Source organism: Thrips palmi, unplaced genomic scaffold (genome assembly GCF_012932325.1).
Source record: "Thrips palmi isolate BJ-2018 unplaced genomic scaffold, TpBJ-2018v1 HiC_scaffold_10, whole genome shotgun sequence".
In the NCBI taxonomy this organism is placed as follows: Eukaryota; Metazoa; Arthropoda; class Insecta; order Thysanoptera; family Thripidae; genus Thrips; species Thrips palmi.
The window spans coordinates 16,566,818-16,585,078 of record NW_023144621.1 but is presented as its reverse complement, the minus strand read 5'-3'; the positions used below and the strand labels follow the sequence as shown (position 1 = coordinate 16,585,078).

Here is an 18,261-nt window from a genome sequence, read left to right as displayed (position 1 = left end):
TGGCTCGTCTGCTGGACTGGGTGACTGGGTGAGTGCGGACTTCCGACGAAAATGACCCTTGCAACTTCAATTCAGGGAAACATAACCTCACTTTTTTTTTTCGGCGGACCTGATTCAAACGGGTGACGTTATTGGGGTCTTCCGGTGTGCGGAAAGGGTAATTTGAGGTGTAGGCAGGCGGCGGGTAACTCGCCAGAGCTCTGGAGGTAGCAATCGAAGGCAGGCAGCGCAGGCAGCGCAGGTATGGACTTGACCTGACCCCACACCGGAGGATGTTGCTCATCACGCGACGGCCGCACCGCGCCCTGTCGGCACGCCGACGCACACCGTGAGGCACACCCCCAACCCGACCCATCCCGAGCCCACCAGGACCCACCAGGACCCACCAGGCGGGGGTCCGGCCACGCTATCTTTCGGTCATATTTTCTCCCATTCGACTGTTTTCGACTGCCGGCGGCCTTCGTCTCCTCGGAGTGTCGCAGGGGAAGGTGTTTTTGTTTTTAGCCGATCTTCCACCTCGTATGTGTTTTTTAAATGCTGCCTGCCTGCCTTTCGGTGCAGCCTTTTGTGCCTCTTCCTTTTGGGCCCTCCCTCTTAGTTCTTGTCGTGACCGCGGGGGGGCGGGGCGGGGCGCTGAGGATCCGATGGGGCGACACAGGTACAAAGGACGCAATTGGCACAGTGTGATGATTTAATTCCGATATACTGGATTCAGCACTGACTATCGTCTTCTTCTTCTTCTTCTTCTTCTTCTTCTTCTTCTTCTTCTTCTTCTTCTTCTTCTTCTTCTTCTTCTTCTTCTTCTTCTTCTTCTTCTTCTTCTTCTTCTTCTTCTTCAGGACACTTGTCCTGTCCTGTCCACCCCCTCAATGAACACTTCTAAGGTCCTCTTGCAGTCCTACCTGATGACGGCGTGGCGCGGCGAGGTGATGCACGCCCGCCGTGCCGTGCCGCGCCGTGCCTCGCCGTGCCGCGCCGTGCCGGTGGTGGGGGCTGCCCAGCGGACATGGACCGCCAGCTCGGTCGCCGGCCGGCTGCCGCTGGCTGCCAGCCCCGGCTGGCCGCGCCGTCCCTACCCGTCCCGTCGGCCGTCCCGGCCGTCCCGTGGCGTGGCGTGGCGTGCAGTCGTATCCCGGTGCCCGTGGAGTGCAGACGCATCGTGCGTGCTCACCTTGTTCGCAAAGTGTGAGGTAGTGGTAGTGCAGCGTGCGTGCGTGAGCGTGTGTGTGTGTGTGTGTGCGCGTGTGTGCGTGTGACAACACCGGAATCACAAGGCGGCAGTGCGTCTTGCCTCCATGTAGTGTGGGATCGAGTTCGTGATCGAAGTACTCGAGTGCCCAGAAGATGAGTGACCAGTGCAAAGTGTTTCAGCTTCGGCAATGAACTTTGGATTAATCACAATAAGATGGTGACGTCGTTATCTACAACCTAAGGTTAGTTTTTGTCGTTTTTGTTCTTGTTGTTTTTTTGCCGTGCACCTGCGAAGGATAAGCCGCGTGCTCCTACACCTGCCAAGGTTTGCGGGGACACTGTGGGGACACTGGGGACGCACTGCGCGCTGGAGCAGCTGGAGCAGACTGTGACGTCCACGACGTCCACGACGTCCACGACGCCCACGACGTCCACGACGTCCACGACGTCCGCGATCAGTTCGACGTCGTCCTCTGGACAGTCTGACAGTGCGGTTTCCTGGAATGTGACACTCGCTTCTGGAGGCTCCAGAGAGAGCCTTTTCTTTTAGTGCACTTATCACACTTTTCATTACTGGCGCTACGCGGCAAGGCTCGCCCGTCTCTCTCGCACCGACGGGGCGTGCCGTGGGGTGTCGTAGGGGTGCGAGAGAGACGGGGCGACGGCCACACAGACAGCGGCGCCTTGCTGTTGTTCTCCCTGGACGTCTTCGAGGGTCACCGTCTGTCTCCCTCTGGGTCTCCCTCTGGGTCCCTCTGGCCGCCTGGCACCGCCTGGCCGGCCGGCCGCGAGAGAGACGGATAGCTTTCGAACGCGAGCGCGGAGCAGGTCAGTGGAGTGCAGGGCCAGGCCTTGGCCAGGCCGGCGGACTGTCTCTCTCGCACTGATGGGGCGGCCCGTGTGGGTGCGGCAGAGACAGGGCGAGACTCTCAGTCTGCAGACACGACTGCAGCAGTGCCAGCGGTGGCACCTGATTCGATGCTCCAGACTTCGGCGCCTCCGGGCCTTCGGGCACCGCCAGGGCACCGTCCGAAAACAGGCCAAGAAAAACAATTGTCGTGTCACTGTTATTACAAGCGACACTCGCTCGGACGAGTCATCCTCGATGCTCTCGATGGCGGTGCAACGCGGTGCAACGCAGTGCAGAATCTCACTGGCCCACACTGCAAAGCCGCATTGTCTGCGACATTATTTTTTTCGCGACTCACTTAAAATTATTACACGGCTATAGTAGCGGTATCAACAAACACGCAAAAAACAGTCTCTAGTGCCCTTTGTCATTTGGCCGCCTTTTTAAATTTTTTTTCGGGCTGCGTGGGCCTGCCCGTCGGCCCGCTACTTTCAGGTGAAGCACTGGCGAATTCGCGTTGCCGGCGTTGCCCAGGGAAACGGGGAAACCCAAGCCGCCAAGCCCTTTTAGTTCGGTACAGTCCTGGCGGGAAGTCTCCTCGGTGGACCTTCTCAGTGGCCCAGAAGACCAAAATTGGAGACGTATTTTGAGCTCCAGAGACGCTGACAGGACTCGAACCGAACGTATGACCCCACCAATGGATTCCCCGTTCGAAGAGCAATTCATTGGTGGGGTCACACGTTCGGTTCGAGTCCCATTTAGCGACTCTGGAGCTCAGAACGCGTCCAGAAGTTTGGCCGCCTCCATCGGTTTTCTGGCCCACTGTGCGCAGGTCCAGAAGACCGATTCCGAGAGTCGTTTTCGTCGCTCTGTCTCTCTCGCACTCGCGGGGTGTTCCGTGTAGGTGCGAGAGAGGCAGAACGACGGAAACGACTCTCGGAATCAGTCCTCAGGGCGCGCGGCTCGAACCACCATTCAAACTTCGCGACACGCCCTCTGGCCTGTGCACTAGGGCCGTTCCACCATTGGGCCGTCCCGCCACTACACTCGTTTATTCCCGCGCTGCCCCTTTCTCGCAGTGTACGCGCTCTCGGGATGAACGGGTTTTGACAAAAAAGGCGAAATTAAATGTCAGCAACTGATTACCATGCGACACGCCAAGTCACACACGGCTGGCCTGCCTGCCTGCCTGGCTGGCCGGCCGGCCGGCGGAGAAATGGAGATGGCAGCCGCACAATTTGAGGAAACTTTGGTTTGTTTTATTTTTGTTTTTATTTTCGCCGAGACCGGTTGCTCGTCGCAGAGACTTGAACGCACTGCCGCTCCGCCGCCGGCCAAAACGTTATTTATTAATCCTTCGATTAGTTCTTAATCATAAAAACCGCGGGAAAGAATGTGATAATTGCCTCAGTGTGTGTGTGTGCTTGTGTGTGTGTGCGTGCGTGTTTGTTTTGTTTTTGTTGTTTTCTGCGTGCACTTCAGAGGAGGCTTTTCGAGGCGCGGTCGAGTGCAGATTTGATCGGAGCCCGTGGATGACACATCGTGCATCGCAAAAAGAAACCAAAAAAAAGAAGAAAAAAAGACGCAAAAAAATGAAATAAAAGTGTGAGGATTTTCACTTTTCGCTGCCCCTGAAAGGCCCGAGTGCGGTCCGCCCCGCCCCGCCCGGCCCGGCCACTCCACTGCGAGCGCACTGTGCAAAGGCACTGCACTGCGAAAACCGTACTGCAAGGTGAATGCACCCGGTACAGTCCGGTCCACAAACAGTGGCTTGGGTTAGGTCATTTCCAAGTCCGTTTCCCTTTTCGGCCGCTGGCGGCGCCGCCGTCGCCGCCAGGCTGCTGCCGGGCCGGGCTGGCACTGGCCGGCCGGCCGCTTGAAACGGATACTCGCGGTGTGGGTCCCAAGACGTCCCCAAGCCACGTGGCTCGCCCCGTTCCAATGCACAGAAGCATGATGGCGGACGCCCTTCTCTTGTGTGTGTGTGTGTGTGTGAGTGCGCGCGTCAATCTCTACACCGATACTCACTCGAGGATGTCGACATGACTTCCCTTCACTACACTGCTTTGCTCTGGTTCTCCGTAAACGTGGCGTCAATGTGCCGACCACACACACTATCCTTATCAGCGTATACAGGTGCGCCTCGCGAAGCTGCGATTTTATAATGAATCGGTCCCCCGTTTCTGGTCGGGTAGGCACCACGTAGTCCAGCGGTCCCGGAGCTGGCGATGAGTCCGCCCCGCCCCGCCCCACCACCTGCACGGCTGCAAAGCAAGCCAACGAGCGCATTCCAAACATTGCATTCACTCCGGACAGGTTGCGCTAATGAACGCAGCCCGCTCGCGCTACTGGGCTCTCTCACTCACACACTCACACACACACACACACACACGCACACACACACACACACACACACACTGGCCTGTGCGCGCGCACGCGGGCGTATAGAGGTCTTAAGCATATTGGTAATGGTTATTCTTGCGTGGTCAAAACATTCGATGTGAACAACCTGAGCGAAGAGTCCCTCTATAGCTGTACGAAATCCCCTTTGCCAAATGACACGCAGCCTGCTTTCCCCAAAACGGAAGCCCCGGTTGGCTCCGTTTCGCTGCCACTACACTGGTTTTGATTGCGTCGGTTTTGTGCCGGAAGCACTTTCACGAACCGTTTGTAGTGTGGTGGTACACACACCCCGAGCCACCGCGCCGCCCGCGCCGCCCGCGCCCCGTCATGAGAATTTCACTTGCCCGTAGATCCGGCAAGACTTTCTTCGGGGTGCGGTGCGTATGCACAGCTAGAAAGCACCCTGTCTGTCTCGGCCACTTTTTGGACAGATTGTACAGTTTCCGTGTTCCCTGTTTCTTTTTTTGTCAGTTTTTGACTGCAACAGACCACGCATACTCAAAAAAAGTCGTGTCATGAACCAAGATAGTAGTTTGCTCGCAACTTTAAACATTCAACTGCTTGGAACAAAAGAACTCACTTGAAACATTCAAGAAACATTCGAAGTGCTTGAAACAAGTGAATTTATTGCAACATCGAAGTTTTAGTTCACTTGCTCTAAGAGAAATGCCTTGGTTCAAGAAACTACACTGATGGGTTGTACTGGAAATGGAACTGGCGAGGAAATGGGTGTAAATTTGAATGCGCGGTGCCTCTCATTGGCCAGCGCGACGCTCTGCAGTGCACGCTGGGGCAGTGCTTCGAGTCTGGACGGCTTTCCTGCCAGTGTACTGGTCGCCAAAGCCGTATAAAACTTTGCCAAGCGTGTCTATCATTATAGGCTAAAAATAGCGCTGTGCAATCATGCCACTGACCCTGGGCACATGTCGGCGGAGACTCGGGCAGACGGACAGACAGCGGACTGGGACAGACAGACAGACAGTTTTAAGGGTGGTGCAGAAGCACCTACACTGTCAAAATTTGAGTCGTCACTTGATGACAATTTCAAGGCTAATTTTCCTTACAAGGATGTCATGAAAACAATTGATGATATTATTGTCACGCCCATGCAATAAGTATGGGGGCTTTGATGAAAATGCCATCAATTTGTGATGAGATTGCAACCATCGGAAGGTAATGAAAATACCATTCACGTTTTTGTCATAAAGTGACAACAAATGCTCACAGTGTAGTGGCTCTCGTAAGGGTTGCGGGACGGGCTGCTTGCCTGGCTAACAGACTGTTTGTGAAGATGATAGACAGACGGACGGGCGGACAGACAGACAGACAGACAGACAGACAGACAGACAGACAGTAGTGGGGGGCCATCGCTGAATATCCAGCCAAGGTGAAAGCGCAGAGACACTTGTAGCAGGACACGCCCCCTTCATATGTGTGTGTGTGTGTGTGTGTGTGTGTGTCTGTGTGTGTCCGTAATTTTTCGATGGCAGTGAGAAAATGCGATTCATAAATCGTGACGCGGTGGTTCGCGGCCAATACCGGTGCGAGTACGCGCGCGCGCGCGTGTCTGTGTCTGTGTGTTTGTGTGTGTGTGTCGGCTGTAATTAGGATCGGTTTCGGGGGCGTCCCTGGCGGCCTTGCGTGTGACGTCACCGTATTTTCACTCGAGGCTTTATACGTACTACTCCTTTTTGCCGCGCGCTCCGACCGACACCTGTCCGTAGCGGTGCGCGCGCCGCACACTGTTGGTTTCTCGTCTATAAATAGCGTACACACTGTACGCCAGGGTAATCGCTCATGTGCGGCTCCTGTCATCTGTCTGTCTGTCTGTCTGTCTGTCTGTCTGTCTCACAGTGGGCCAGCAAGACCGATGGAGGCGGTCATCACGGACGTGTTTTGAGCTCCAGAGTCGCCAAATGGGGCTCGAACCAAACGTGTGACCCTACCAATGGATTGCTCTCCGAACGAGGAATCCATTGGTGGGGTCACACGTTCAGTTCGAGTCCTGTTTTAGCGACGCTACAGCTCAAAATGCTTCTCGAGTTTTGTCCGCCTCCATCGGTCTTGCTGGCCCAACGTCTGTCTGTCATTCCGTCGCTTGCGCCCTTCCCCGATTGGCCAGCGATAGCGCCGAGAGGGCCGAAGAATGGCCAAATTACACGGACAAGTGTCCATCGGGGCGGCAAACTGGCCCAGTGTGTCGACCGACGCCGCCGATGCGCGCGGATGCGCGATGGCTCGTAGCGATACAGGCCAATACAGCCAATACGCTCGTCCGTTGCTCCTTTTGCCGGCGTCCGAGAGTCCCGAGGGGAGTCCGGGGAGTCGAGATGTCTCCATCCAGCACACTGTAGTATCCCCGGTCGATCTCCGCCTTGTATGGATTTGTAAGTGAAGCGCAAGCATGTTGCCGGGGATGGCAAAAAAAAAAGGTGGAAGCGGAGACCGGGCCGCCCGGAAGCGAAAAATAATGGCGCATTGCTAATTCCGAGCGCATGGGCCGTCGGGCCCACTTCCAGTGGCGGGGCTGGGCGAGGCTGGGCGAGGCCGATATCTGCTTGACATTGACAGTGGCCGTGCTTTGGCCGGGCCGTGGGCCAGGCCGTGGCCGTGCTTCGGTCGTTGACTCGGGCGTGGCACGCCGTGGCACGGTCTCCCGGGGACTTGAACGCGCTCAAGCCGCGTGAACGCGCCAGTGCCGAACTCTGGACCAAATTTCAAACGTCTCTCTGGCACTCGCAGAAAAATAAGACCATTCTTGAAATAAGACACTTTACCTGGAATGAGGCATCTTCACTTGCAAGTTCTATGGAACCAGGATACAGTAACTTCTTTTAATTTTTTCATACTTTAGGATCTCCTTTTTCTTGGCGTTTCGAGCTGTTTGCAAAAGACTACTTGAGTTTTGATCTCAGTTTCTATTTTCATTTGTATTTTTTAAACAAATATCTGTCACTGCCCAATATTTTACCGTTTCCAAGCTGAAACGCGGATGCTTTTGTTTTCCGAAAAAATATTTTTTGTGAAGTTGGCAGTTCCTAGTCCGCCCCCGTGTAGTCTACGTTCGGCGCGGCGCGTCCACCGAGGGGGGCCCAGCCGCACAGTGGGCCAGAAGACCGCTGGAGGCGGGCAAAATTTTAGACGCGTTTCGGGCTCCAGAGTCGCTAAAAGAAACTCGAAACGAACGTTTGACCCCACCAATGGATTCCTCGTCCGGAGAGCAATCCATTGGTGGGGTCACACGTTCGGTTCGAGTCCCATTTTGAGCGACTGTGGAGCTGAAAACGCGTCTAGAGTTTTGGCCGCCTCCACCGGTCTTCTGGCCCACTGTGGGCCGGCCGGGCCACTTTCCACTGCCGTGCCCTGGAACTGCTGGAACAGCGGCTGGAACGGCCAGCAGCCTCGCGCGGCGGCACGGCACGGCGGCACGGCACGGCGGCACGGCACGGCGGCACGGTCGCTGGGTCGATGTGACCTTAGTCAATCCAGCCGGCCTGGCCTGGCTGGCCAGTCGCCCAGTCCTCTCAATGCAAATCGTCTTTTTGGACCACGCTCCGTTGCCTCGATAGGGCGTGGTGGCGGAGTACGGCCAGACGGCTTGGCGCCGCCGTGGTTGCGGTCGCCCCGCCCCACCCCGCCCCGCCCCGCCCCGCCGCACCACAATTTCTCAATTTGACTCCAGCAGCGGAATGCTATCCACGTCCACGCCAGGCTGCCTCGAGAGGGCAACAACTAGTCATAATTTTGCGCACATTCCTGTTCCTAATTTTTGTTTTATTTTTGCATTTTCAAAACTAAAAAATTTGAAAAAAAAAACTTTAGAGAAGCCTGCCTCTTGCATCATCTTTGGACCGAAGGCGTCGGAAGCTGGCTGACAATGTGTGTAACCTTTCGGGCGGGGCGGGGCGGGGCGGGACCTTGGGAGCAGACGACAACGCGGTTGCCCTCCCCGCCAAACTTACGGAGCGCTGAGGTGACGCGCTGACGTGGGCGCGACCAGGAAACTCGCAAACGGCGCTGCCAACATAACGCACCGCGCTGCGCCGCCCAGTGCTCAGCGCCCAGTGCCGCCCGGAGCCGCCAACACAGTCATCGACGTCAGTACACGTCAGTGCTGCCAACCCGGCGACACGTGCTGCCGGACCGATAACCTCAGCGTATGCCCGCCGGCCCGTCCGGCCCAGTCAGCCCGTCGCACGCACTCACATAATGCCAACTGCGAAAAAAGTTTACTTTTTTCTGCCAAAAATGTTTACTTTTTTCTGCCAAAAAAGTTAACTCTCTTCTGCAAAAAAAAGTTAATTTTTTTCTGCTATTAAAGTCCACTTTTCTCTGCTAAAAAAAGGTTTTCTGTTTTTTGGAAAAAAGGTTTGCTTTTTTCTGCAAGAAAAAGGTTCTCTTTTTTTTCATTTTTAACTGCGTCGTGTTGGCCGCAGTGTGTGGGCAGAGCGAGATAAGACGCTTCCCGGCGCGACGCGCGACGCTCGCCACGTCGAGACGGACTGCGCAGACAGCGCGGCGCGGCGGAGGCGAACGCAAACCCGCAGACTGTCTCTCTCGCACTCGCGCGGCGCCCCGTATACCGTCGCGAGAGAGACAGAGCGAGACTCTCGGAATGAGTCTGCAGGCAAAGCGAGGAGAAGGCCGCGGCCAGTCGTTTCGTCGCTCTGTCTCGGTCGCACTCGTGGGGCATCCCGCATGGGTGCGAGAGAGACGGGGGTTGGTTGCCCCTCGCCCCGTGGTGTGACACGTCGTGTGACACGTCGTGTGACACGTCGCTTCGGCAGTGCGGTTCCACGTCGACACGTCGACCGTCTCTGCTTCTCCGACCTGCCCGAGGCTCTCATTAGCAGAAAATTAGAAAAAGAAAAGAAAAGTAGTACGAGGAACAACAGCTTCCTAAAACATGACCCGGTGGGGTGCGTGGAGGGGGGAGCGTGGACACCACGGCAGCAGTTAGCTTTTCCGCGTAAACACTAATTCCATTGACTCGCTTCAGGGCAGCGCATTAGCTCGGTCCTTCGCGTGGCACAGTGTAGTGGCCACTTTGCGCACTGCACCAGCTGCACCCTCAGGGGCCTCGGGCGCCTCAGGCCTCAGGGCTCCGCGGAGGGGGCGTCCTGGAGCGGCCTGTCTGCGACAGCATGTCTGTCTGTCTGTCTGTCTGTCTGTCTGTCTGTCTGTCTGTCTGCCTGTCTGTCTGTCTGCCTGTCTGTCTGTCTGTCTGTCCTTCCGTCCGTCCGTCCGTCCGCCCGTCTGTTCGCCAGGAAGGGCTTCGAGGGGCATCGTCGGTCCTCGACGCGCAGCCTCAACCCGTCCAGTCGGGGCGTACCTCTCAGGACGACAAAATGCATAAAAAGGGAAGGGGGCCTGGCTATTGGATCGCCATTTGGCTGCCGTGCGGCTGGCCGCCAGCACGCCGACGGCACGCCGCCCAGACGAGGCAGGCAGCCGTGCCGCGACGCCGCGTGTCTTGTGCGCTGCGGCGTCGCTCGGTTCAAATCCCTGCTGGATTTTCGCGCGGAAACCGCCTGGAGACACACACACTCTCAGAGGCTGCCTTGCATGCGGGTCCCTTGTGGTGGGCGCGCGGATTCGGGTGCCGTTTCTAAACGCAGCCGGCCCCGCCCCGCCCCGCCCCGCCCCGCCGCCTCGCACCGGCCGGCCGGCTCGGGATCGGCTAAACCCGCCGCGCTGTGGCTGCTGCCTGTGGCTGCCTGTGGCTCACAGGTACCCAGGTACTCGCCCAACCGGTCACCTGGGGCGGGGCGGGGCGGGGCGGGTGTTCGCGGGCAGATGACGACGTCGACCGAGCCGGCCGTGCATGGCAAGCGTGGCAAGCGTGGCAAGTCGGTCCGCCCGTTCTATTTCGGTCACTCACTGGCTTACTTATCAGGGGCCGCCTGGCTGCATGTACTGCCAAAGCTATGTTTGTAATAAGCTCCCTCAGATTACCGTTGCCTCGCCCATTCTCTCTCTCTCTCTCTCTCTCTCTCTCTCTCTCTCTCTCTCTCTCTCTCTCTCTCTCTCTCTCTCTCTCTCTCTCTCTCTCTCTCTCTTTCGTTCGCTCCAAAAAGTAAAAATAAGCCCGAGGATAAGGCAGTCTAGCGGGCTGGCGGGGCTGGCGAGCGGCGCGTGGGTCGTTGCCTTGAGGCACGGACAGCGATTTCACTGCGGCGTTGACGTGTCAATCGGGGTTGACCTTGACGGGCCGTTGACGGGCCGTTGACAGTCGCGGTTGACAGGGTACGCTCCCGTTACTCCTCCAGCGGGCCGAGAAAAGAAACGACAAAAATGAAAACAAAGACGGATGGTTGGCGCTGCCGGGCGCTGCCCGCCGCCAAGCCGGGGCCAAGCTGCAGTCCCGAGAGCGCCGTGCAGGGTAGGCAACCCGAACACAGCCGTGCCGCGCGGCGGCCTGCGTGCCAGGCGGCCGGAAGCCACCTCACTTTGTCACAGTCACTTGCCATGGGAAGTCGCCGAAAAAATCCCTTGATGTAGGGTTGCCAACCTCCGCCCACCCACGGGGCAGCCTGCTTGTGGTTGGCAACCCTAATTTTCGCCTGCTGGTGTGACGGGCTGAGGTTGGCAACCCTAATTTCCGCCCGCATGTGTGACGGGCCGAGATTGGCAACCCTAATTTCCACCCACTTGTGTGACGGGCTGAGGTTGGCAACCCTAATTTTCGCCTACTTGTGTGGCAAGGCTGGTGTGGCGGCGCGTGCCGCTCGGTGCCGCATGGTGCCGCATCGGCCGGCTTTCTCTCCGTAACGCTTCCAGCATGGCTTCCAGCCGGCCGCTCCAGTCGCTCCAGCATTCCGCACCTCGCCCGGTTATTTTGGAAGCCGGTATGCAGTGGCGTGCAATGCCACTGGGATAAATTTGGATCGACCACCCCCCGACGACGCGCCGCCCGCCTGTCTGTCCGTCCGTCTGTTTATGTGCGGCCGGCAGCGTGAGGGTCAGGGTTAGGGTTCTTTGCGTCACCTGAGAGCGCCGGCGACGCCAGGTGTGGGCGGAAGTGCCCTCCCCCGAGACGGCCGACACCGCGAGGGTGCCGCCCCGCCGTGACTCACGGCCACTACACTGCCAAAAGGCAGAACTGCCCGGAACCTGTCTTTCTCTTCCTCACGCGGCTCCGTCTCCTTGTTGCAGGAGTGAGAGCGACCATGCGCGGGCTGCTGATGGTGCTGCTCGTGCTAGCGACGCTCCTGACGCCCCTAGCCCCGCCCGCGCACGCCCTGGCCCTGGACGACGAGGTCGCCGCCAACGAGGTCGCCGCCAACGAGGTCGCCGACGACGCCCCTAGCACGCCGCCGCGCCAGCGGCCGCCGCCCGAGGTGCTGCAGAAGGTGGAGAAGAACCTGCTGTCGCTGTTCGGCTTCAACAAGAGGCCCAAGCCCGTCGGCAAGGTGGTGATCCCCGAGGCCATGGTGCAGCTCTACAAGCTGCAGACCGGCATGGACCTGGACACGGCGGCACTGCCGCTGCCCGGCAGGCTCACCAGGTCCGCCAACACCGTCAGATCCTTCCCGCATCAAGGTGAGCCCAGCGAAAAGCCGAACAGGATCCTGTATTCGAACCCGCGACCGTTATGACATCACAGCGACCTCTCCCCCCCCCCCCCTCTCTCTCTCTCTGGCCCGGGTTCGAGTATACCGGCCTAGCGTACTCCTCTTTGCCAAATGCATTTTCTCCTAAACTTGGAATCAGAAACAGGAATTATCGGTTCTCGAGGAAACGGCCCACCCCTACCATTTCCCATCAGACACCCGCGTCACCTTTAAGAGAGACAACACTTGGCCTGGGTACGCGATGCCACGACTTGCGCGCGTGTGTGCGTGTGCGTGCGTGTGTGTCTGTGCGCGTGTGCGCGCGCGCGCGCGTGTGTGGTGTGTGTGTGTGTGTGTGTGTGTGTGTGTGTGTGTGTGTGTTTGCGCGCTTGTGTGTGTGTTGGTTATCGCGTCTAGCTCCCTGAGGCCCTGAGGGTTATACGGCCCGGAGGCGCACTGTGCTGCACTGTGCTGCACGCTGTGCGTCGCAGCGCCTACTGCCTATTGTGCGTGCGTTGTCGTGCGTAGTGCCCCGCAAGTACACCAGCAAAAAAAAAATTAAAAAGAAGGCTGATGAAAAAAACGGTTTAAAAACGGATTGGTAAATACATTTTTGTCCATCCTAAAAAAAAGATTCCGCGCGGAAGCTGTTGCAGTGGCGCGCGGGTCGAGTTTCAAACGAGTGTCTGTATTTTTCCGAAAGATTATAAACAAATTAAAATTATCGCTCGCCTCTCGAGTTTCCCGTTAATTCCTCCGCTCTCGGGAGTTGTTCTACCCGCTGCTCGCATGCATCGGGAGAGGAAATAATAAGAGACTGCGTGTGTGTGTGTGTGAGTGAGTGCATATATGTATGTGTGCGTGTGTGTGTGTGTGTGTGTGTGTGTGTGCGGACGCTGGACACAGATTGGTGCAACTTTGTTGCCCCAGCTCGCATAAAAACACGGTGCTGTGTTTCTCCTCGCTGACCGGCTCTCGTTTTTAATATTGCAGATGAAAAACAAGGAGGGAATATGCAGGAAGAGAGAGAAGGAGGGTGCGTGGCGTGCGCGTGAGTGTGTGAGTGCGAGAGTGTGTAGGGGGGAGGGAACTAAAAACACAGCCTTCCTGTATAATCGTGCCAATAAGTCATACGCGGCTCTCCATGCGAAAGCATTATTTGAGTCGAGTAGGGTAAAGAGGGGGGGAGAGGGGAGAGGCGGGGAGGGGGCCTGCGACATCTCTCTCGCGATAGAGCCCGCTGATTTATTAGTGTCCCTCGCGGCCATGCATTACGGGGTGCATCGCGGTGCCAGTGCCGTGCCGCACAGTGGGCCAGAAGACCGGTGGAGGCGGCCAAAACTCTAGACGCGTTTTGAGCTCCAGAGTCGCTAATTGAAACTCAAACCGAACGTGTGACCCCACCAATGGATTGCTCGTTCGGAGAGCAATCCATTGGTGGGGCCACACGTTCGGTTCGAGTCCCATTCAGCGACTCAGCAGTTCAAAACGATTTTGACCGCCTCCACCGGTCTTCTGGCCCACTGTGCGGTGGCTTTAGCCACTGCCCCCACTCGGCCGCGATGGCATTTCGATTGTTTGGCCTGGAGAATTCGTGCATGAGAGGAGAGGCATCTGGAGCTGGAATGGTCCGCGGTTTTTTGTTGTTTTTGTTGCGTGGCTTCGTGTTTGGCGCGGCGGCGGTAAGGTCGCGGGTTCGATCCCAGGTCGCTGCGCCTTCCGCCGGCGCGCTTGGCCGCCGTGACGCCCGTGACGCGCTAGTGACGTGTTGGTGACGTGCTGTGTTATGTTGCAGTGAGCGGCGTGGACGCGTCGTTCCGGAGGCCGGACCGGTTTCGGCTCATGTTCGACGTGGCGGGCCCGGGGGGCGTCCCGCGCGAGGAGCGGCTGGAGGCGGCGGAGCTGCAGCTGAGTCGGCGCGCGCTGTCCAGGACGGCGTCGAGGACGGCGTCGAGGGCGGCGTCGAGAGTGCACCTGCGGGTCCAGGTGCACGACATCGTGCGGCCCGGCGTGCGGGGCGTGCGGCCGCCCATCACGCGGCTGGTGGACGCGCGCGTCGTGGACGTGCTCGAGGACGGCGACGTGCGGCTGGACGTGCTGCCCGCCGTGCACCGCTGGCTGGAGGACCCCGGCGGCAACCACGGGCTGCTGGTCAGCATGACGGCGTCCTCCAACGGCAGCGCGGACGTCGCGGACGCGCACCGCCACGTCCGGCTGCGGCGGCACGCCGACGAGGACGTCGAGGAGGCCGAGTGGCAGCGCGTGCAGCCGCTGCTCTTCACCTACACGGACGACGGGCGCATCCCCGCGCGGCCCGCGCGGTCCAAGCGCGCGCACGCCGCCCACGGCCAGCACGGCCAGCACGGCCAGCACCACCACCGCAAGCACAAGCGGAAGAACGGCACAGAGAACTGCCGGCGGCACCCGCTGTACGTCGACTTCGCCGACGTGGGCTGGAACGACTGGATCGTGGCGCCGCCCGGCTACGAGGCCTTCTACTGCCACGGCGACTGCCCCTTCCCGCTGGCCGACCACCTCAACTCCACCAACCACGCCATCGTGCAGACCCTCATGCACTCCGTGAACCCCGGCGCCGTGCCCAAGGCGTGCTGCGTGCCCACGCAGCTCACCAGCATCTCCATGCTGTACACGGACGAGGAGGGCAAGGTGGTGCTCAAGAACTACCAGGACATGGCCGTGATCGGCTGCGGCTGCAGGTAGCACCCTCGTAGCCGCGTGGTTTAAGAGTCGGCGTCGGCGGCCGCCGGCACGGGTTCAACTCCGGGCTGCGGCGCAATTTTTGTTTCTCTCGTCTTTTGAAAGCGACGCGGCGGAGCGCTGCTCTGGCAGCAACGCGTCCGCCTCGTCAAATGAAGCCAATGAATTGTTTATTTTAAAAAGTAACTAAATTATTTTTGTATAGAAAAAGCAAAAGGAACGAAAATTTGGAAAAGTGGTCCCGGTGGTGCGGCGACTCTCCCTCCTCCCCTCCCCGTCGAGAATGCGGGCTTCCAGCCAAAGCCCGTCGGACTTGTTGTTTCTATCACGAAACGAGTCTTATCTAAACGGCCTGAGTCGTGAACTGTGCCATGGCGGGGCCCTTCGTTACAAACCTGTTTATTTCTTTTTTTATATAGTTTTATCTTTTTGCATAAAAAAAATTTGTTACGTTAACTATCGTAAATTAACAGACATGCACACGTTTGCTCGAAAGTGACCGCGTACTGTGCATGTGGGTTAGCTTACGATGGATTATTTCTTTGTGTGAGTGTGTTGCTCGGGCAGACTAGCAGCCGAGCTGAGCTGCCCCCGCTAGTCTGCTTCCGCGTAGTTTTCCGCGCGGCCCCCCGAGGGTGTCACTGATTCTCTATATGTGCAGTTGACATATAAGATCCCAGTGAGGCCAAAACGCGTCCCGCCTAACGGCTCCGCCTGCCCTGCCCGGCCCTGCCAGCCGTTAGGTGGAATAGGCTGTGGAGCATCGGGGGCCGGCGCGCCGCGGCGAGAGCATGGCCAAGCATGGCGAGAGCGGGACCAGTGCCGTCGCAAGTGTTTCGCCTCTCGCGTTAATGCCGTCCGAGGACATGAAATAAAATATCAATGTGCCTCCGCAATTATTTTATTCCGCGTTCTGCCTTTTCGCTCTCAATCGAACACCTTTCTTGCCTTTTGCGAGCCATCCTCGAAAAACGCCAATTTGTTAAGACTTGTTTTATTTTTGGTGAACGACCGTACAATGTAACCTGTAAGCCGTTATATATATATCCCAAATTCCAATTTATGTTAGCATCATATTTTTGTAATTTGTGATATTTGTCAAAGCCAATATATTTTTAGACGTTTCTGTAAATTGTAGTGTGCAGCATGCTGATATTGTAATTTGGAGATTACGCTGTGTAACTCTCCACAGAATTGTACATGACTTGTTATTTATGTTGTTTAGCCTTATTTTTTTTAAATTATGTGATGCGAATGAAGTTATGCGAGGAAATTTGGCAGATCTAGTCCATCAGCTGATGATCAAAACTGCCAAGAGGTATGCGTTTTAGTATTAGTTTGATACGTTGTTGTATGATCAACTTCTTTGCCATGGAGGAATGATGTGAGAGAATAATCTAAGTATGTCAATGTTAAATAATAATTATTGCCATAAATGAATCATGGTGCTATGACATGGGAGCTGTATGGCAAAGCGCCAAATACCATTAGGCATTATGGGGGCTTCCTTGCAGAAAATAATCAGGGGACCATCATTAAATCTCGTCAGTTTTTTTTTCCTCAGCCTGGCTTTTACCTTACGACACAGAGGCTGCTTGCTTCGGCCGATTTTATTGTCACTTTTTATTCGAACAGGTGCCTACCAGTGAGTGCAAGTCCTGACTGTGTGAGTGTGTGTGTGTGTGCGTGCGTGCGTGCGTGCGAGTGAGAGTCGGTGTGTGTGCCTGTTCCGACTCTACCTCCCGCTCCGTATTTGATTTCGGCTCGGAGCGGGAGTTTTCGTTTCCTTCGGACTGAGTCCAGTTGCCCCTATTCGTCCTAGACTTGATTCCTATGTGTTTTGAATGTTGTTGTGGCACCCGCCATACAGACAAGGCAGCATATATTTTGTACCTGTATTGAGGAATTTTATATTTATTTGCTGTGTGAATATTGTAAATATGTGCCGTGTTTAAAAGTGTAAAAGACGTGATGTAAACCATGAATGTAAAAATTAAACAAATACATGCAAATACTTCATGTATTCTACATTTGTGAATATCGCTTGTACAGAGATTTTGTATATATCAGATATAAGTGTAAAAAATGTCAATAGATACTAAGACCCGCAAATAAAATCCATTTTTATGAATTATCTTCCGTAGTCCCTGCTTGCTTATCCTTGGCGCTGAGCTACCAATCCCTACACACACATACGTCATACACGACCGTTCTAGCGCGAAATTTGAAATGGAGCCCTGTGATTGGCTGAGCCACTGCCCAGAACTCTGCAGCGCCGATCGCGTCGTGACGACCGGCAGCGCAGCGTGCAGCTCAGCGCTCCCATTGGCCAGGGCGAGGTCGCTCTGTCTCTCGCACTCACGACGCAATCCAGCGGTACGAGAGAGACAGAGCGACGCCGCCGAGCCCAGCAAAACGACGCGGAGCGGCCAGCCAGGCAAGCCGGGGAAGCCAGACGCAGCGACGCAGCCGAACCCCTGCTGTTGAGATGCAGGTTAGGTCCACCGGAAAATCACCACTGCGGTTCTCTCTCTCTCTCTCTCTCTCTCTCTCTCTCTCTCTCTCTCTCTCTCTCTCTCTCTCTCTCTCTCTCTCTCTCTCTCTCTCTCTCTCTCTCCCCCTCGGCTGCTGCTCGGCGGCTTACCGCTCCTGATGGCTTTGGGTCGCTCTCTTCATTATTTTATTCGTTTGTCTGCCGGGTATTTGTTTTATTAATTTCGTTACACGGGAAGGGGGGAACGGGGAGACCACCACTCGGTATGTTTGCCTGTCTGACTGTCCGCCCGTCTGCCGGCAGCCCGCGGGGCCTCCTAGTGCTGTCCGAACACAGTAGAAAATTCCAATCGGCACAAGGCAAAGGAGGTGTTTTCTTAGCACTTTCTCTCTCGCACCTATGCGGGACGCCCCATGAGAGCGAGAGAGACAGACTCTGCGTGCTTTTGTGACGCAATTCTCGTTGCCTGGGTTGCCTGCCTCCCCGCATCGGCCGCATCCTCGATGGGAGATACAATTACTTGCCGACCTAAATTTATGCCGGTTCCGTTCGAATTCGGTGTAAAGTGGGGACTTTCACCGATAGTCTGTCCCTTCTAGCGGCTAGCCGGGCTAGCCGGCAGGGCGGACAGAGCCGGCACGGGCCCGAGCAGCCCGAGCCAAGGAGGGGCCCGTAATCCAGACATCCAGACCGGCCGGTCAGCGCAGCCAGCGCAGCGCTAGCGGACCGACGCACATGGGCCAGGAGACCGGTGGAGGCGGTCGAAATCCCAGACGCGTTTTGAGCTCCAGAGTCGCTAAATGGGACTTGAATCGAACGCGCGATCCCACCAATGGATTGCTCTCCGAACGAGGAATCCACCGGTGGGGTCACACGTTCGGTTCGAGTCCCAGTGACACTGGAGCTCAAAAAACGCGTCAAGAGTTTTGGCCGCCTCCACCGGTCTTCTGGTTCACCGTGCGTCGCGCACCCACCAATCCGTGGGGTTCCCTCTGGATCCCTCCGGCTTCCTCTGGTTATCCTCTGGACCCGTGGGTCCGTGGCACAACCCT

At 56.9% G+C, this 18,261-nt stretch overlaps 1 protein-coding gene across 1 annotated transcript; it reads left to right on the top strand.

The window, feature by feature from the left end:
- Positions 1–1,125: 1,125 nt before the first annotated feature.
- Positions 1,126–16,851, top strand: LOC117653664 (protein decapentaplegic). Its single transcript, XM_034399473.1, has 3 exons — positions 1,126–1,433; positions 11,600–11,986; positions 13,793–16,851. Exons 2-3 carry the CDS (start codon positions 11,614–11,616, stop codon positions 14,716–14,718), a joined length of 1,299 nt encoding a protein of 432 aa, XP_034255364.1. The 5' UTR covers positions 1,126–1,433; positions 11,600–11,613; the 3' UTR covers positions 14,719–16,851.
- Positions 16,852–18,261: the final 1,410 nt, after the last annotated feature.